General features: G+C 35.6%; 1 protein-coding gene across 1 annotated transcript in view; it reads right to left on the bottom strand.

Annotated features, from left to right (window-relative positions):
• LOC118737141 (dopamine receptor 2) overlaps window positions 1-21431 on the bottom strand; it is a 36098-nt gene extending 14667 nt beyond the window's left edge. The window contains 3 exon segments of the mRNA XM_036467457.1: window positions 13887-13968; window positions 19457-21048; window positions 21050-21431. Of these exon segments, the coding sequence (XP_036323350.1) occupies window positions 13887-13968; window positions 19457-21048; window positions 21050-21196 (1821 nt within the window). The 5' untranslated portion in view covers window positions 21197-21431.
• Between the last annotated feature and the right edge of the window lie 293 nt (window positions 21432-21724).

Genomic DNA, 21724 nt, shown 5'->3' with positions numbered 1-21724 from the left:
CAGATTACTTTGTGATTAATCTTTTTTAGAATTTTCTAAAATATGGTTTACATTCACAGATAATAGCCCCATATGGAAGATAACCAACAAGGATTCAATACATATTTATACATACGTATGTTTGTAATAATTAAATTTGAAAAAAAATATATACATATATATAAATAAAAACAACAGCAAGTACACGTACATATATGTATGTATATAAGTACATATACGAGCATGTTTGATTATGTATATACACTGAGAGAGAGTTTGGTTGACGTAATGAAAAACAGGCTATGGCAGAGTGCTGCTTAAATGCCGTCATACACAATTGACGTAAAACCAGTGTATTCATGCAAATGTCTTTTGCAATGTAACTGAGAGCAAATCTATAACAAAAATAATTTGGAAAATAACAGAGTGCTAAAAAAAAAAAAAACAGGCAAGCAAATATAGCTCAGCAATCATTGGTACGTGAGATTTACCTTAAGAGCACCGATCTTGAACATTTCCTTAGTAGGCTTTTTTAGTAAATAACTCTCGGAATTTCATGGTTATGGCTGTCTTACTGAAGGAGATTTAAAGTAGAACCTTTTATCTGAACAATCAGTTATATGGGAGCAATAGGTTATAATGACCGATCTTTATAATTTCGGCTGTAAGCTCTCTGCTGCAAGATGGATATGGCTAAATCGACTTAGCCCGACTCACAGTGTGCCGTGCGGAACAAGCTTGGTGGACAAAACTATTTACGGATATTTTTAGGCTATATGTACTTAGGATGCTGATTTCCAATATACCATCCGTTTTTTTTTTTAGATCGGTTGGGGACTCGCACAGATAGGAAAACATAGTGGTGCGATATAAATGTGTAAAATATACATTTATCAAGAAGAAAACAATTCATTTTTCTTTAATTCGAAGAGTTGCCATCATACATATTATTACCAGTTACCCAGTTACCCTTGGTTTTTACTTACAAGGCTGACCTTTAATTTAGTAAAAGCCCAACAGCTATCTATAGAATAATATTTGTTAAAATATGGCAAACAAATAAGTTTACTTGGAGAAATAAATATATCAGCAATTTTTTCTTAAGATAAGTAAACTGATTTAAGAAAATTTAATAGACAAAAATTTGTTTTCCATTTCTTGAACGCAATTCTAGATGAATTTTGCATTTTTATTGAAAGCTGTGTAGCTTTAGGCCAGTGACATGGGCTTACGGGTTACTCTCGATCCTTCAAAGTTGTAAAATAATATAAAAAATACCTTATTTTTTTGTTTAATATTTCCAAAGCCCATTTTCACAATATTATAAATAGTCCACAAATGTTTAGTATAATAAGGGCCGTTCTCTCAAGTAACCAGTAACTTTAAAGCTCACTTTGAATTTAAAGGTTGCATTAAAATTTATGACAGAAATACAAACAGACATACGTCATAAACCGATAATAGAAATGCTTAACTTTAGATATAGCTTTACTTTTAATCCAACCCTGCAGTCAAATGTATTAGTTGAAAACTACTTCACAACTAGTCAGCCAACTATCTTTTTTCCATGCAATAAATAATTTAAACTTATATAAAAATGGCGCATCGGCAGCTCCTTATCGTGTTGCTAAAAAGGTTTGGCTAAAATGTAGTGTACCAAAGTCGACTTTCTTGTGGATTCGGCGGCGTACACTAAAATTCCTTACGCCAGCCATGCGCTCATCTTTCCATATTCTGCATTAGAGTTGTTGTTATAAACCACTATACATGAATAAATCGGCTGGTAGGCTGTCAGCTTCAGCAGCTTTGTCCTTTTCCAGCCGCAAAATTGCTTTCGTACAGTGGCATGTCCTGGTGTTGAAAGCTTCAGTGAGCTCCCTAAGATTGTGGTTAAATTTTCGGACAGCTATGTATTCCTGTCGGCCATCATTTAAAACTTTTCAAGCTCACGTATTTCTGTTTCTTTCTTTTTATTACGGAAAATACGTCTTGCTCTACTCTTCAGCTTCTTACTTCGGTCTCGAATAGCTTGCGTTGTGGCCGATCGTAGCGTGGCCTTGTAGGTGGCACCAGTTTTTTTTATGTCGCTTCGTGGCATTCCTCTTCGTACCAGTTGTTCTTTCAGACTTGTTGTTAACCGACTATTTCTTCGGCAGCGATACGTAATAAGCGAGAAATGTGCTCTCATATGTCAATTTGTTGAGCATAGAGATGTGCTGGAAAATATCCTGGCAATGGGTTGAGATTGCAGATTTTCGACGTTGAGCTTTCAGTGCATTGCTGAATGTACAAATTTCACTGCACCAAGTACTGCTATCTACTAGTTAGGCAGTCGAATAGCTTTTGACGCGTATTAAATTTTTTATGCAGCACCAAGTCCTCTACGCCTCAAGATCTGCACACGAAGCGCCTTCAAAGCGAAGCTGACGACTCGTATGCAGCCCTCCATTTACAAAAGTGCACGTGTGCGGCAACAAAGCGTAAACTTTCAATATGTAACATCTAATACGCGTCTAAAGCCATACGACTCGTGTGCAGACTGCCTTAGTAATTCATCAGCCGTCGACTCTATAGACAGTCTTAACGCCTCCCGATTTTCTCTGGGCTTAGTGCTGCCTAACTGGAAGCTTCCAGCGACTGAAAGACTGATTTTACTACGATAAATATTGCATTCAATTCGTTGGAAATTTTCTGTAAGTTTCTACTTTACTAATGACACTTCTCTGAATTTAAAACTTTCTCTACGTGTTCGATTTTAATTCAACTGAATCGTTTGCTGTAAGTATTTATAAATATTTATTAAATGCATTTTAATTCATTCAACGCATTCATATTCGAGTCCATTTAACTTTTCAGCGATGGCGTGTGCTTGGCATTATAAAGTTTAGTTTGAAACTGAGAAAGTTTTCACGCACATTTCTGAGAAAGCAAACAGCAGTACGGCATTGGTGAGGCGTAATTTAGTTATTATATTCGTAATTTATCCTTTTTTTATTTTTATTTTTATTTTTATATTTTATAAGAAGCAATGCTTTTACTGTAGTAGGCGATGAAAGTAAAACAAAAGGACCACCGAAGTAAAAATTGAGCTATAAAAAGGAAATTGAAATGAACTGCAAAAGAAGTAATATGTGAGAGAAATTCCACTTATAAACATATTTAACTATTTTTAACTAAAATTGCAAAGTGTTAACTTAAAACTATTAAAGCTTTTCAGCGGAAGAAACTGTGTTGCAAAAGTGCGTCGCGTTTCAAGGCAAAGTTAAACTATTTCCTGATTTATGTTTCGCTTTAACAATTTTATTTACACCACTTCAATCGCTCGAATTCCTCGAGAAAGTGGTTCTTGTCGTCGACGCAAGAAGCTGAATAGAAAGTTATATGGCTTAGGATAGGTTAGGTTGTGGTGGCTTTCGGTCCAATGGCCAACTTACTTAGACCTCTCAGGTCGATTGAGATACAATTGTGAAACACGGTAGCTTCAGTGACTATTCCGCATAGAACCATTTTGTAGTTCTTATGAGGCATAGGTTTGGTTTCAGTCCTACACCGAATAGTTCCATAAGAGAACTAAAAATTTGACTACCTAGAAAGTCTGCTCTGCTCTTAACAAAAAGTGGACAGCTACAGAAAAAGTGCTCAACTGTTTCTTCTTCTTCTTCATCTCTGAAACTTCTGCAATATTCATGGGGGAATAATGCTAGTCTCGAAGCGTGTCTACCAAATAGCCAATGGCTGGTTAAACAAGCTCTCACTTGAGAGGCTGAGTAGTTCCCCCGTTTTTTTCTCTTATCAATTTGTGGCCTCGTCGAACCATGGCCTCTTGATCGAAAACATATCGGATTTTGAGAAAAACAAAACATAACAGTTACAGTCCCTGGTGCATGTCTTTATTTGGTACGTAGCAAAAAATAAAGAGGTGCCTCATACAAAATTTAGCTGTTGATATTTTTAGGGACCACCCTAATGTTTACACATATATGAGAATTTTGGTTGCAACAGATGAGGGATTCACAACGGGGTCGTAAGTGTCGTATTACTATACATATGTCGTAAACTTTAAAAGCTTAAATAAATGTTTGGAGAAATTGAAACCACGACCATCTATTTTTTGAAACTGCGAAAATTCATAATATGACTTTTATGGTACTTTGCGAACCCCCTTAATATGTTTTTTAGGCGTTTAAAGTTTATGACATACAACAATACGACACTTATGACACCGTTGTGAATACCCCAATAGTTTGTATTTTTTGTTTGTTTTGATGGTCTATTATATTTCGCAGAAAACGCCAGCCGTTGGATATCTTCTAAAAATATCTATTAAAAATATAAATTTTTACTGCATGATTGGTTGAAACTGAAACTGCGAACCGCATGCCACAATGAGCGTAGAAAACGTTGGAGTGCCCATTTGGAGCAAAGATAATCATTTTCAAGGAATGAAACCGATTCAAAATAACGTTCCGGTTTGGGTTTCGGTTTTGCCAAGTGTTTCGGTTTCGGTTTTGGTTTCGTTCTTCAAAATGTATTTCGGTTTTGGTTTCGGTTTCGTTCCGGTTTCGGTTTTGTTGATATTATTTAAATCACAATGTCTTAAACGTTGAGGAAAGAAAATCGAAAATTACAGTTCACTGATAATATCAACACTAGGTTCTTTCTCTAACAATCCGGACCGGATTTGGTAATTAGAGAATAAGAGAAACATTTTCTTTCAAAAATGGAACAAAGTTCAGAAGTACGGAAACGCAAAAACCCACATTTCGTGCCCACAAGTCGAGAAACAGCTGATTCACGTTGTTCTTGTTTTTGTCACTTATACCATGTTCTGACCGACATCGGAAACATGTTTTCGTTGCTAAAACTGGTTTTCGACCTAAAACTTGTGTTTTCGTCCATATAAAATCTGTTAAACGAAAACCAGTTTTCGCTGAAAACTACTTGAAAACTCACTTTCCACTCATTCCAATCGGTGTCTTCACTAGTTTTTTTCGATTATTTATCTAAGTGGAAGTCATATTTTATCATCTTTAATACGCCATTTCGGATTTATTGTTAATTGCCTGGCCAAAGCAAAATAAGAATGAAAGTTAAAGGTTGTAAATGAAAAGAAAATGAAGGAAAAATGTTTTGGTTGTCGGTCAGAACATGGTATTAAATGCAAACACTTGGAAATTGAATTTTGGTTTCACAAATTTGATTTTAAGTACATAGATTGAAAATACATCAACAGGCCATTCACTTTTCCTTAAAAGCACCAAGTAAATGCAGGCAACATGTAAACACAATACAGCTGATATGCACTTTGACACTTTATCCATTTTTACTCGGAGAAAATTTCGGGCTGTTTCGGGTAGGAAGAAGAATACACTTACGATCGAATACGCTCGAATTTTCGCTCTCTATTACCCATTTTGTTGAGTACAGGCATGATTTCTGGGCTATTTTGGGCACACGCGGGATCTCGCATTGCGTATGGGAAAGAAACTACTTATATATAATTAATCGATTATCGATTCACAACAACAAAGTCATCAGCAGATTTTTGCGAAAAGTTACCTTGCCATACTTATTTACTACTTAACAAGAATTTAGCAAAATGTTGCTGATTTTGGTTAAATAAATCATTTATTTCAAAGAAATTTTTATTTATTATTTTTGTAAATTTCTGGAAACCGATTGAAACCTGTGATTGAAATGGTTTCGGTATCGTTCCTTTTCAGGTCAAGATAACGGTTACGGTTTCGGTTTCGGTTTTGAAAAACGAAACGGTTTTAAACGGTTACGGTTTCGGTGTGGGTTTCGGTTTCATTCCCTGATCATTTTATTGAATATACCGCACAGAAGCTTTGTGAAGTGGTCGCGTAGAAGCTTTACGAAATGGTACACTTATTGCAAAAGTGTTAGCTGACTACGTACATAACCACCACTTAACATTCCATTTCTAAAAAATAAATGAAATAAAAGTTATATACATAGATAGTTGTGCAAACACCTTTTTGTAATCAGAAAGTTCAGAGTTTAACAAAACACAACGTGTTATAAAATATTTGAAGAGAACAAAAAAAAATGCATACACAGAAACTATTCAATAAAAACTTAAACTTACATCGTTCGCTGGTACTAAGTACATATATATGTACATATGTATATGTATGAGTGCAATTTAGAAGTTAGAGTGGCAGGGTAGAAAAAACCTTAACGTAGATATATTTGTGCAGCAGCCAAAGTTGAATCAAAGTTTTGCATAATCCTCTGTAAAAAGTTTTGTGCGGACAAGCAGCGACAAATAATTGCGTTGCAGTACTTTTAGTTATTTAAGACTTGGTGGCGGAGTAGGAGAGATTGCATAGCTACGGCACGTTGAAATGCAGCTACATAACCACATACTATATAGCTAAGCAATTTACCCTAATTGCGATGCGGACGCGCGCCATTCGACTTTGGCCCGTCGTGGTAACCCTGCAGTGGCACCCACCCACGATGCGCTTTGTATCCGTTAATGTAATACATAATCGACTTGCAGTCGTCAGTCCATTTAAAAACCATCAGGGTAACACAACAACAATGAGAATACTTGAAAGTGCGAAACGGTTTGGTTGCATCAGGTAGTCCACGTAGATTTGTTACGCTAAAGTTCGGTAGCAAAAGTTTGACTGCATTTGAATATTCAACTAATGATCTGCTGAATTTTAAGCTGCTGAAAGCAGCACACTGAAGAGGCCATGCATAAGCAGAGATAAGAGTAGAGCATAATACACTGCTGATGGTACTTAAAAATATTTTACAGCTGCAGCTGGCGAAATACTCGCTAAGTATATAAGTGAAATTGAAAATGTACGTACATAGTATGTAATCGCATATTTAAATTTAAAAGCGGAAATTTTATTAGTTGCACAAACTTTTTTTTTTTTAAAGGAACATGTTTTTTGTACATATGTAAATATTTTTTAGCAATGCTTCGGAAGTGGCGTTAAATTGTAGGTCCATCCATTTGTTTAACAACATCCAGGCGCGCACCAGCACTTAGAAAATATGTGAGGCGATTTTTTTTTTTTGCAATGAAAACCCTTCTTTAGAAAGCAGGGTGTGAAAAACATGTTTTTGCTAAAATTTAAATTTGTACTGCGGATTCGGGTAGAATGTCCATCCAGTAAAAATGATTGTTTGGAAAGATTGAAGTTAACCAAACGAGAATTTCGGTGGAATATTTGTTCGTTAACAATACATACTTTTTCCGTATTTTTTTAATCAAAGAATCTTCTAAATAGGCATGCCAGTTTTAAGACTAAAGTTAAAGTTAAAGTTAAAGTTAAATCTTTGTTATTTTCACTGTAGCGTTCTGTTAATAATGAGTGAAAAGTGCGAAAGTGGCAAAAAATCTCATATCTGAACAATCAGTTGTATGGAGGCTATAGGTTAATCAACCCGAACTTCGTCATTTTCACTGAAAGTATTCTTTTGATAATGAGTGACAAAAGTGCAAAATTTCATGTTCCTAGCTACTTAAATGTAGAAGTTATAACGAAAAATCTTATATCTGAAAAATCTGTTGTATGGGAGCTATAGGTTATAGTGACCCGATTTTTGTAATGCTCACTCTAAGTCTTTTGCTGATAATGAGTGGAAGTATTGCAAAATTCCATATTCTGAGCTGCATAAATGGCGAAGTTATAACGAAATACCTCATATCTGAACAATCAGTTGTATAGGAGCTATATGTTATAGTGGTCCGATTCTTCCGGTTCCGACAAATGATTAGTACATTATCAAAAAATACACTCACCTACTAAATTTGATCTGGATATCTCAAAAACTGAGCGACTAGATTGCATACAAATATACGGACAGACGGACATGGCTAAATCGACTCAGCTCGACGTTTCGATCATTTAACTATACATTTTAATGGGTCTCTATCTCTTCTTATTCTGGTACTTAACAGAAATCGGACCAAAGTTATAATACCATTTCATGCTCATGAAAGGTATGTGTATAAATGTGAGCGCGAAAGGCTGCTTAAAACACGAGAAAGCCAGCGATACAGCAAGGACTAAAGTTTAATTGGGATATTTACAAGTATTTTATGTCGTGCTGCACTTGTGTATGTACATACATACAGTATTGGCCAATACAATAGCACCCCCATTTCAAACTGAAAAAGTTTGAAATTTAAGGGAAAGTTTGTTGCACTTTTTTGCGTTCTTTTAAAAAGTTTAAAACATTGGTTTATATGGGTTTTGTTAGAGAATGAACTGTATTTTAATTGAAAATTCTTAAAAACAAATAATTAAACATAAGTGGCAAACAATATCGCTTTGAAAGGGGGGGTGCTATAGATATGTCCAATACTGTATATTTGCTTGGAAGTACATACATACATACAAATGTATATAAACACTCGCCACACTGAGCATAATATGCAGATAAATGAGCCAGTTGGTTGCGGTCGAATAACTTAGATGCATGTATTCCAGCGATTACATGCATTACTAAATATTGTAAGTATGTATGTACGTAGCTAGATAAAAATATACATATATAAGCGCAAAAGTTATAGTTAAATGCATATACACAAGTGACAATGGCGGGTAACAAATATTGCCTCCTCTGACATTTTGGCACATAAAAGTCTTTTATGAAATTAATTAAACTTTGCCTGCTGCAAAACCAAAAACCCAGAAAGCATTGCAAATACTAACATCCATAATTTTGTATGTAAATATCGCATGTTTTTGTTGCATGTTCATAAGTATTTGACAAAGTGTTATACAACATGAAATTCTAAAGTTATCCAACACATATTTACAGCAGTTTATGAAAAAAAAAAATATACCAAAAATCGGCTAACGAGTCAACAAATGACAACAAGAATGAGTTGAGTGCGGTTTAGTGATCAGTGCATACAAACATTTACAAATGTGCCGTACATTGATTGCGGTCTACATACCTAACGCAAAAACGACTATTTGTGAATTTGCATGTTGAAATGTTTACTTGGTAAACGACGAGTGAGTCATTAAATGCTTCAGTTTTAGTGGATGTTTGTGGCATTGCAGCATTATATTTTAGAGCATAGCTACAAATGTATGTACTACATACTACAATTTGACAGTTTAGTACTTTTAAACCAAGTAAATTAAGCGCTCTTTTATTGTTGAGTATACTTTAAAGTAGGTCTGTTATATAGTAAGTATTTAGGTAAGGTTTTATCCCTGTTCCAAACATTTTCGATAATATGTTAAGATAACTGTTTTTAAGAAATTGTTGTGAGTATCAATTTTGAATAAATAAGCGTCCTTCAATTTCGATGAGGACTTTCTAGATTTCATTTATGATGGTGTTTTGAACAATCCTACCAATTTTCAGCTGGCTGGGAATTTTTGTAACTTCACTCCTATTTTTGGTATAATTTGACCGGACTATATAGGTCATCAAATTTATTTGGGTTTTAATAATACATATATATATATATATATTTAATAAGAATATGAACTGCGAGACAAAGAGAACGCTTTTATTTCCCATTTAGCAAGATGTGATTGAAATTTTAGCAAAATAAATCGAAAAATATTAAAAAGCAAGGCGAAATCTTAACCACCAGCAACGTGCACTTTATGATCCTAAAATTTTGTGCTCTGTAAACTGCATACCCAAAATTTTTCCAGAAACTCAAAAAAAAAAATTATTTTCGTAAAAATTTTTTCCAAAAATTACGACCCTCTAATTGTTTTCAACTAGTTTTTATTATGTACCTTTTATTAGTTGCAACAGCTGAATCGATTTTGTCAAACATTGGAACTTTTTCAGCACTTTACACCAAAAAATTTAACACAAACATTTAAAAATTCAAACATCGGGCTCAATTGATCTCTTCTTAATTTTATAAGCTTTCATTAAGAAAAAAAATATATATATTTACATATTTATATATATATATCGACATAGTTTAAAAATGAAGGCTACAGTGAATTACAAACAGTAAATTGCAGTTTTGAACCACTGTGCAGAGTCCTTTGTAGTTTACATTACATATATGACAACGTATACATCGTGATCATTTTGAGTGGACCTACATAAATTTAAATGGAAATAAAGGTGATGAAGCACGATTTTTTAAATTTTGATTTATGCTTATTTATTTATAACTACTAACAAACAAACAAACTAACCTAACTTAAAGAAACTGCTCGTAAATTTTTTGTTTAGGACTTTTCATAAGAATGTTGATAATATTCAATAAAACTCAATCCGAAACAATATCTACGCTAAATAATGTTACACCCTGACAAAAGAAAATTTGATTAACCTCAATCTATTATATGTAACTAAAAATGGAAAACTTTTAACAAACGACAATTAAAATATAACCAAAGAAGACAAGGCATACTGTTACGTATCAACAATATATGGAACTGTAGAACTTGCCACAAAAGAAAAGTGTCGTGCAAGTTCAACAAACATATGCAAATATATCTATTCACGATAAGTGGCAGTGTTATCTGTGCGATCATCAAGTGATAACAGTACATTTTTGAGGAAGTGCAGGAAGTTTGCTGCACAATCGACGCGGATGACAAGGTGAGACACATAAACACGAACACTAATATTTATTCAGGGGTATTTTTTTTGTTTTAATTTCGGGACAATAGTACGTACCTGCCGTAAAATTTTATTGTTGCAATAAGAACGTCTACAGTTATGAGTAAATTTATTGTTGTTTCAAGAAGTCTTTTTTAGTTGCCGTGTAAATATGTATGTAAGTATATATATGTACATAAGTACATTGATTTTATACACTGTGTGTGTGTGCAATCATTAGTATTGCCTTCTTTCTTTCTCTCACTCTCTCCCTCTCTTTCTGATTAAATTGCACTTTGTGTCATCTCTAGCACTATTTAGTTTGCATTTTAGCATTTGCATGCATGCATTTTGCATATATATACATATGTATTAATATTAGGGCCCCTTGGCGTTTGTCGCGCACCAGAAGCAGTGCAACTAACACTAGATATAAGTTTGTTCGCAGGAGTTATGCCGCACATGTTGAATGCCATGCAGCGAACATGTCGAATAGCAACGACGTGTTGCAAATCTCTGCAAAAACAATAATTAATTGTCGATTTTTCATATTTTCTTACTCTATTTTCGCATGTATAGTACATATTTACGTAAATGTTATTTGTTAGCAGTTCGGTTTTGTGTGATCCGTGGCTGGGTGTTGTTAAGGTTGGGTGCATTGTTTTTGGATTGATAATTTGTATTCGTTTTAATATAATAGTACTGTGTATGTATATGCGGGTGGTGAACGTGGGCTTCTTTTAGAGGGTTAAGTGTTTAAGGTTGCAAGTGGTTATGGATGTTGTTGATTAGCTTAAACTTTTTTGTCGAAAAGTTTTAAATAGTTTCTTACTATTGCAGTGTGGTTATTTGGGAATGGGTTTTTGGTAGAGTTGGTAAACTGTTTTATTTAAAAAGGTGCACTCTCTTATTTTTTATGATGTAGCTGGATTTGGAAAGTGGTTTTGAGTAGAATGAACAAAAGTGTTTTTGGCTTCAACAAAAGCTAACCGAGAACGTCTACTTCAATATTTATGCTTGGTAAAAGTCTTTTCTTATAGGGTGTTACATTTCTCGTTGTAAATCACCTACAGCGAACACCCACATATAAAGTGCATAGGAGGATATGTATTTTTGTGCAAATATCAAATATCTTCTCGCTGATTTTATTGAATGAATAAATCGCTAGACATATACCACGATCGTCATTACGCTCTCTATACTCCATGACTGCAATGGTTTTTGCATTCGGGGATGTAGCTATTGCTTACAACCAAGAGGGGCTATGTATGAATTCAATGGCAGCCATGACTATGATCTGGCGACTACTATTTTCTGGCCAAAAGGCCGGGAGTAATCAAATTGACTGGGAACTTGGTGTTTGGGGGCTTTTGTGGTCGTTGATTTCGAATCCAATATGGAGATCAAATTTTATAATTTTTTCCTTTTCAACACAAACTCATATACATAAATAAATGCGATGTTTTCGAGGTCGCTGACTTCGACTCTGATGTCAGATTTTTGATAATCAAAATTGCCGATCCAATATGGCGACTAAATTTTATGATTTTCTCCTTTTAATAAACTTTAATATAAGGGGGTTTTCAAGGTGGCGATGTCCGCTGAATGCCTTTTTTCGAAAGCTGGTGCTACATACAGCCACCGAGAAATGCAACCACTTAACCACTTTGTTTTTTGGCGAACTTGGTTAAGCCGCTTTATTTTATTTAAGGCTATATAACAAGATAATTAGAACTTTTTTATGGAAAAATGTTTTTGTGAATACTCACTGTAAAATAGTGCCTTTAAAAATTCGATTAATCGATTATTTCTCTTTTTTTTTGGCTTGTGATTAATCATATGATTATTTAATCGATTATTTTACTTTTTTTTTGCCATTCCTATTTACTACTGAAATATGTATATGTTTTGAATTCTTTGTGAATTTTGGGGTATGCACTTTTAAGATATTGGTAATTGCGAGATTTTTACCAAATTTTCATGGGCAATTTAACAAAGAATGTCTGGCAACACTGATTCCATCTAAGGATATCTAAAATGTTCTAGTTGGCGAAATTAAGACGTTAAAATTGTATACAAATATGTTTCTTATATTTCTCAAATTACTGAAATAATTAACCACGAAACCGACAAATGGTTTATTATCTCTGAATAAGTAAAATTATTGTATTATATTTTGCAAAAAAAATGTGCGGTTAGACGGAGTAAATTTTTCTCGACAATTATTTTAAATAACTTGATCTGTTTCACTAGGAGTTCGGTTACCTTTTGTTGATTAAAGAATGCTGTTGTGCTGGTGAATATAAACCATTTTCAAATTATCATTTGAGACTTTCGAAAGTAGATATACAAATTTTCATTTTATCAGCCTTCCGGCTGCTGTAGATGCGCAAAGCTAGTGAAAAAAAAATGCAATTTGTTGTTCTTTTTTTTGAGGTACGTATAACTTTGAAATGAATTATAAACTCTTCAACTGTTGTAGCAATTAAAAAGTTTAAATTTTATCTCATATTCCAAATACCAGCTTAAATGGCGTGGTTAGCATCAAATTGCAGGAAATGTAAAAACCAAAATTTATAAACGGAAACTTTGAATTCTAGAGAAATGATGCGTGCGGGTCGGCTGCGGTTTGGATTGTGCTAAGCTCTTTTTGTTATTTATTTATTTAAGTGGTGTTTATTGTTATTGTTGTAGTTAGTGTGCTTCCTTTTCGCTCTTCTTTTATTTGTTACTGAACGCGGACGCCGTTAGCGCGGAAGTGATTGAGAGTATCAAGTCACCATAAATATTTTTTTTTTTGTTGTGTAGAGGCAGGGTGCGGTGTAATCGCAGTTTGATTCTCGTGGATTTTGTGGGCTCTATAAAAATAAACTTGATTGTGCTGTAAATCATTTGTGCTTGGGTGGATATGTGTTGTTATCAAATAATATTGTTGTTGGCGATCTCTTCTCTATCGGTTGTGTGATTTAATTAGTTTAATTTTTTGTTTGCCATCAATTTGATTTTTATGTTTTTGTTTGATTTGGTGGTATTTATTTGCTCTACTTTTTGACTGCATGTCTTTATTTGTTCTTGTTTGATTGACATAAAAGGGAAATAAAAGAAACTTAAACATAAAATAAATTTAACTGGCTTTAAGAGTAAATAACCGCTAGCAGAAAAAAAAAAAAAAAAAAAACGAAAGCCCATATGTATACGTAACAAAACGCTTAAATATTTAGGTAAAAAAAGCTAAAAAAAAATTATTGAAATTTTCAATAAATTCGCATTAAAAGGCATCGTACCTGCCACACTGGCAACTTAATTATGGCACACCACAAACTTACCTGTGATTTAGAACGCATCGTCGGTTGGTATTTGCGGCGTATTTTGCGTGGGCAACAAACGCATAGCAGACGCACAAAAGCTCTGAAAGGAAACAACAGCAAAATTTATGAAAATTTTAAATAAGCGCATTGAAATGTAAAAAAAAATCTTAAATTCGCATATCAGCATAATTTGTAAGCAATTGGGGTACGAAGGAAATCTGCTCAGCACATTTTACATAAACCCGCAAAAGTGGGCTGTGCTTTGATTTTATTTTAATTTTTCGTATTTGCAGTGAAAATAGAACACAAAAGTTCTGGTAAACATGCCATTTATAGGCAAGACATTGGTAAACATGTTCTACAAACATACATACATATGTACATACAGAAGTGTGTTGCGAGGTAAAGAGCGATACTAACCCTTGGTGGGATACTCGACGGCAACCCTTAGCATTTTAAGGGCATTTATGCATGCACATTAGGATGCTGCACGAAAAAAGTGCCTACCTTCCAATATATATCAGTGTTCAGCTATCTCTTTGTGCCTGGATATTTACAGCTGCGGCAGGACCTGTTTAAAAGTATAGCCAACCTTTTGGCCAGTGCCATACGGAGACCGCTGTGAGTTTGTATGGATTTGCCCTATTCATTCCTAATAGCGCCTTGGTTTTAAATGGGCCCTGTACAACTTTACTTTTGCTTAGCTTTGAAATGGTAAACTTCGCTGAATGTGCTTTTGATTTGCCTTAGCTAGGCGCCCACGCCCGCCACGTTACATGTATCCCCATGACCTAGAAGCTGTCTATAGATATTATAAAATAAAAGCGTAGAGTTGCCACATATATGTATAAAAAGTAAAATGAATAAAATGCGTAAGTTATGTTAAATGTCACAATATAAATATTCAGAGAAGTATATTTAAGAATACATATTTTCAAATAGGGTTGCCGCTCATCTAAAAATGCAATATCAACTATCTTATTTTTTTATAAATATGAAAAAACTGTATGTGTGCCCGCTTATAACTTTTTTGGTTCTTCCCTCGGACTGGCAATCAGCTTGGTCTTATTCCGAATGGACGGTGTTGCCACCTAATTTATAAATTAAGTACCAAACTAATTAACAGTAGATGGATGACAAATTAAAGGTGTTTCAAATCTTTTCGAGTGAAGTGGTCACTTAATTTTTTCTTTGGGAAAAAAGTAATTACGTAAATTTTATTTATAAAAAGGACGTGTGTCTTTGTTTATAGACTTGCAAACTAATTTGCCAATTGAGTTCAAATCCATTGGATATAAATGTACCGGTGCCTATTCTGCAGAGGGTAAAAAATTCTGGTGGGTGGTGCTGGAGGTAAGATATCTTTAAAATTGTATTTACAGACCGATTTCATTCAAACTCAGAGCAGGTTACTTAAATTCACTAGGAGTTGTCAAACTCTCGAACACTCTCTTTAATCTCTACGCAATGCTAAGTATTAGGAACTCTGCGAGCGGCAAAAGAAAACTAAATAATCTATTTGAAAATATTAATTTAATCCTAGAAAATTTATAGGAGAGGGCTTACTCTTGAATAGCGATTTCTTACGCATGGACTACTATATTTTTCATGTTCACGGATTTATCAACGGAACCACAAATTTTTTTGCGCACCAGATAGGCTAGGAGAGTATATCGTATATTCATAAGCATTGCAATAAGCTTCTGATATTAAGATACGTTTCATATGTGTATTTAGCTAGAGTTAGATCTTGAATGTTGCAGGGTGTAGCGAAGAGCGTCGAGTATAATTTCTAATTAATGAGAATTTATGGCCAATTCTCTCCCACGATCCCCCACAGGTTGTGCCCTAATCAAGGAAGAGGAGAGCGCCTGCATTGGTGCCTGACCACCAGAGAAAATACTTCCTGAAAGCGATTGCGTGGTCCGGTAGGCGAAAGGAGAGCTTCAGATTAAGTAGTTAAATGAAAATCCCTGCACCTACCCGGAAACCATTTTTGATCCGTCAATAAAGACAGACATGCACTCCGTGAACCGGATATCTCCTCGAATACAGTCACTGCGGCTTGGAAATTGCGTGCGGAGCTTGTGATTGGTCGAGTCCTTTGGGAGGTTGTAATCGTTAGGAAGCGCTTTCATTTTAAATGGGACCATATTTAGGATGGCTAGAAAGGCCTTCCTTTCCAATAACTTATAGCAGTTTCAATAAAAAATATCTATAGGATCGATAGTAAATTGGGTAGAACGTTCAAAACCTTAATCAGGTAGAATTTCATTGAAGCCGTTGCGCCAATAGAGGCTGAACTCTGGATTCATTTAAGTGTTTTAACAACGCAGTTGGCATAGTTATTTCTTTTTTCTTACATATTTAAAGTGGATTGGCTATTGTAGAAGTGCGAGTTAAGAAAGGCCAATGTGGAAGGTTGCTATGATTCGTGGTCGCGATGCAGGCGCATATCTGGGAGTTGGATGGACTTGCCTCCTCTATTCTGGAGAACTAGACAATCAACTCATTTAAGCCCTTTAAGTCTCCGCCACTGGATGAGATGCATAGGCAGCGGATATATCTTCGAGGAAGGAAAATGTCCAATAAAACCGAGCTAGTCCTGTTCGTTAGGAGATATAAAGTGCCTTATGCACAATTGGTGGATTCTGAGGAAGCTAAATGTTGAAAAAGCCAGACATCAAGTTAATTATTCATATTTTATGGGGTCATCTTCTGATATAAATCGCCGAAAAATCATACAGGATATTATATAAAACATTTAAAAACTGTATGGATGCCTCTATGGCTTCAGTCACTTGCTATTTATTTACCGCCTATCAACAAGCATGCCACTTTAAGATTGCACAACCTCCAGATATATTCGCTGTTGTTTTTCGTTGTAGTCATTTTGAAGCAAATTTGTGCCTTGTAAAAATTCATTTACATACTTATTCATGCAAACCTGCTTATACAAAGTTTCCTATTTGCTGTTTTTGCTTGGCACTCAAGTATTAAAGGACAATGAGATTTCCTTTTCACTTTTTATCTGGCGTTTAGTCGCAAAATATCGCCTAAAACGGTTTATGTAGATGTCCTTCCTTTCCACTTATTTACAAGTACTCATACCTACATTGCCTACAACATAAATTATTAAGTGTTTGCTTTATTTTCCATTAATAAGCAAATTTGGCGTCGAGGTAAAATAAGGGAGAAACAAAAAAAAAATAAAATAAAAAATTTGCTGTCAGATTTTGATGTAGTGCAGTGGGGTGGTGGCTGTAGAGCGAACATATTTTCCCAAGGGCACAATAAAGCTATTGCTCAAGAAAATTATGTATATAGTAAGTATTCGATAAGATTTTTTTTTGCTTAATGGTGTCAGGCTGCAAGATACCCTGTTGGGAAATTTACTTCCTTAAAGGTGATGCGCTTGTTTTAGCATTGTAATAGTTAGTCGAGTGCAGTGTAAATTTAAATAAAAAAAGTAGTAGAAGTCTCTAAAAATTAAATGAAATTAAGAATTTTATAATTTCCTTTTTAGAACAATAAAATCCTAAAATTGTGTGTAAATAAATTTACAGAAATGTAAATAAAAAATCGCATAAATTGAGTTTCTAATAAATAAATTATATGTACAAACTAAATGAAAATTAAATAAAAATTGTTAATTAAAAAAATGAAGAAGTAAATAAAATATGTTTTTAAAAATTCAAATAAAGCAAAAATATATATTTAATTTTCAAAAGATAAAATCTAAAATTTAAGAGATAATTAAATAAAAATATAAAATTTATTTAATAAATAAAAAAACATTTGCAGGATGAGGATTCGAGCTTTGGATCTCTCGATTGCCACGCCAAAAGAGTTTGTCACCAATAAAGTTGCAAATAGAGCTTTCGCAAGAATTTCGAAATCTTTCAAATTATCTGGCATACTGTCGTTCAATTGTCTTGCAAAAGACCTGCAACTATCTTAGTGAGAATTGTCTTGCATTTTTGACTCAGGGGCGTATGGCGAACTTTCTTTTTGGTGGCGGTCCTGGTTTAAAATCGATTTTTCACTTTGACATTTTTGTTTTTGTATGAGGAACGAAGTGCCTACCAAAGGTGCAACTCGAACGTTTTCGTTAGGTGCGCCATTCCCTGCAGGCTTCTTTCATATTACATATGTACGTAAATAAAAATCTGTACAGGCGTATAAAATACACATACTATATATAAACAACAAAGTATTAAGACGGATTTGGGCTACAAGCGAATTTCGTGGTAAATCTGTGTAATCATTTTATCATCATCATTCGCAGCAACAATGATTTGGCGCTAAAATTTGGCTTCTACCAGCATTAGAACGACTACATGTTTACTGTGTATGCTTTTATGTATGTATGTATGTATGTTTGTACGTACATAGTATATGTTTTGATGTTTTAGAAATGAAATTGTAAAAATGAGATGGTGTGAAACAGGTATTGTACGCAAAATTTTATAGTTTGTGGTCAAAACGTCCAACTAGATTTAAAGTCCTTTGAAATTTTTATCATTCAATCTTCTTGAAAAAAAAACTAAATACTTTGATTTACTACGATTGCCTACTATTCTTGTTACTAGTGTTCGCCTAGCGGTTGAAATTCAGCACCTAAAACTAAAGCTAGTTGAGTTGAGTTGAGTTGAGTTGAGTTGAGTTGAGTTGAGTTGAGTTGAGTTGAGTTGAGTTGAGTTGAGTAGAAATGCGTTTAATTAAGGTGAACTGAGTTGAGGTGAGGTGAGTTTAGATAAGTTAAGGAGGATTAGGACGATTCATACTATATAGATATTAACAAGCTTAGCTCAAAAAAATTTTCAATCGATCTGAAGTATGAGGATTTTTTTTGGTCATAAGCTCTTGGTCTTTTGTATAAGTATAAATTTTTAATAGATTTTTCCACTTTGTTTTAAACTACTGTGAAATTGTAGCACTCCACCTTCAAAATACCTTTCTAAGGATATATAATGTTTACCTAAGAAATATAGCTGAAAATGGGTGTAAGGTTGTATATGATATACTCGTAGAAAACATGTCAACTGTTCCATATGCGCGAGTATTTTCGCACGTAGTCGTTACCTCAGTCTTACTTCATAAGCAAATTGTAGCTGCAAGTATTCACGCGACATACTACGGCTCTTGTGTTACTATGGAAAAGTTAAGGCTTTGAAATATTTTTCGAATCTCCAAACCCGTAAACCAAAGAAATTGAGCTTTGTATATTTTTTGGGTAGCAACATAACTGATATGAATATGAACGTTTGTGTAGTAAATAAATCTTTTCTAAAGACACATAAACTACAACTCTCAAAATTAGAAACTTATTTTCTTAAACTCACAAGGAAACACAACTGTATACTATAAAGTTTATAGCCACTAAATGCCAACGGCACTGCGCCAGAAGATATGATGGGGCTTGGAAAATTTCTAAAAAAATTAATCATGAATTTTGTAATTTAGAGGACACCTATTTTTAACGTTTTTTTCTTTTTGCTCAAAACTGAATTATAAGAGGGCTAGTCGCAGATCATGATCAAAAACGTAATATTGGTATTTTGATCTTTGGGAATATTATTACTTACCTCCTGAAATCCCTGCTCCAACAGGCATATATCACCGGATTCATGCAGGAGTTTATCCATCCCAGCCAGGTCACTATCGCCGACACTATTTCCTCGTGCTCGATGCATTCCACGCAGAAACCGGAAAGAAGATTTACAACAAAGAACGGCAGCCAGCACACGATGAATACACCCATTACTATACCCAGTGTCTTGGCTGCCTTCTTCTCTTTGGCGAATTTCGCCAACTTTCGTGACAACGAGAAATTCTTTCCCATATGTCTATGCCGTGCTAAGCCATTATTGTGCAGCGCCGATAGTGGCTCGTCGTCGGGCTCTTCGGGTGTCGAAGTCGTCGTGCCGGACGTACTGTGATTGTGATGTGCCGAGTGAAGATGCGAATGGTGTCGATGGTGTTGTGCGCCTTCGCCACTGGGCGCGCCACCCAGCGAACCGTGAATTGTCGGATGATGCGATGCACTGGTCGAAGGTTCACGCGTCGTGCCACCACGATGGATGCGCAATGTCAATTGCAGTTCACCGGACGCCATTAGCACTTGTTTGGTGCCGATTTTTAGTGAACGCGTTTGAATCACCGCCGCACGATAAATGCGACAATATGTGAAAACCATGACTAGCAGTGGTAGGTAAAATGAGATTGTTGACGAGAATACCAAATAGCCGAGGTGCTCCGTAAAGGTGCATTTGTAGGCGGGCATCTCGCCATCCCGCGCCGCACGCCACCACACAATCGCTGGAAAGCTAATGGCGCTCGAACATACCCACACAGCGCAAATGAGCGCAGCGGCCCGTTTCACTGTCATGCGCATCGGATACGAGAAGGGGTCGGTGATGGCCCAATAACGATCCAATGATATCACACATAAATTCAGTATGGAGGCGGTGCTGAAGAGTACGTCCAGCGAACGCCAAATGTCACACCAATCGGTGCCGAAGAACCACGTATTCTCAAGCACTTCATACAGCGCCGAAAAGGGCATCACAACCAAACCCACCAAGCAATCAGCTACCGCCAGGCTCGTAATGAAGTAATTTGTAGCCGTGTGTAGATAACGTTCACGTATAACAGCCAAAATTACCAGTGAATTTCCGAATACGGTGGCAAAAGAGAAGAGGAAAAGAAACGATAATAGCGAGATACGATCGTTGGGAAGCAGGCCGAGAAACTCGCCCAGGTGCGGATCGCGGGTGCCATTACTAACATCGTATATGTACGATGTCAGCGAGCCATTGGATGCGATGACTGTAGAGGCGGTGGTTGGAGTGATAACTTCAGTGCCAGTAGTGGTCAACAGCTGCTGTGGCTGCTGTTCGGCGCTATCGAGAAAGCCATTGAAGTAGTCGAAGATATCGTCGGAGATGTTGAAGCTTGTATAGAAGTGAGGTGGCGGTTCGCCTTGAGCTTCCGTGCTGCGATTGTCAGAGCGGGTATTTGATTGCTGATATGAGAATGTTGATGCGGGTTGCTGCGGCGCTGAAGATAGTTGTTGCATGGAAGGCTCCAACTCTGGTGCGACGAGTGAGAATTCGGACAACTCATCTGCCGTATACTGCCAATAGTAAAGCGAGTTATTAACGCCGGTGACGGTATCAGGTGGGGGGGGCACTTCCTCCTCTACTGCTCGAGGCATAGACATTGTTGAAGTTTTTGTTTTTGTAGTTAGTGGTGGCGGTGATGGTGGTGCTGCTATTCGTACTGCCGATGCTACTTGCGACGCTATGACTATTCACATAATTCATTATCGTGACTCCGGCGCATGCGTACGATGCTCAAGCAACGCTTAAGATTACCGTGTGTGGATATGGGTGACAAATTGCTGTACTATCTGCCAGTCGTACATGCTAACATACATACATACACATCACAGTTATTTGCGAGCCTTCACGATCACTTAAGCGACACAGCTGCAACTGCCCTTAGCTTTAGCTGCGGTGAAACATAGACGCAGCGAAGTTCGTCCGTATTTACGTGCACCGTTATTGTTGCGCGTATTATTATTTATTTATTAGTCTGCAAAGCACAAAAAAGAAAAAAAGAAAAAGCAGTGAGCAGTAATGACAAACAGGCTTGCTTTTTATACTAAATATAATCTTGATTTGCTTTATTGCTTAATTAAATCTAATTGTGTGAAATTTAGAATGCATCCTGCTGTGTGACTTCCTGCTGCCTACATTTTCTGTATTATTCTAAAGCCCTTATTCAATCTTTCATTCAGCAGGCACAAACGAGCTGGTAATTAATTAAATTGGTGAAAGGGCAGCAAGCAC

Source organism: Rhagoletis pomonella, unplaced genomic scaffold (genome assembly GCF_013731165.1).
Source record: "Rhagoletis pomonella isolate Grant_MI unplaced genomic scaffold, Rhpom_1.0 Rhpom_scaffold_00004, whole genome shotgun sequence".
Taxonomy (NCBI): Eukaryota; Metazoa; Arthropoda; class Insecta; order Diptera; family Tephritidae; genus Rhagoletis; species Rhagoletis pomonella.
This window is presented reverse-complemented; position numbering and strand designations above follow the sequence as displayed.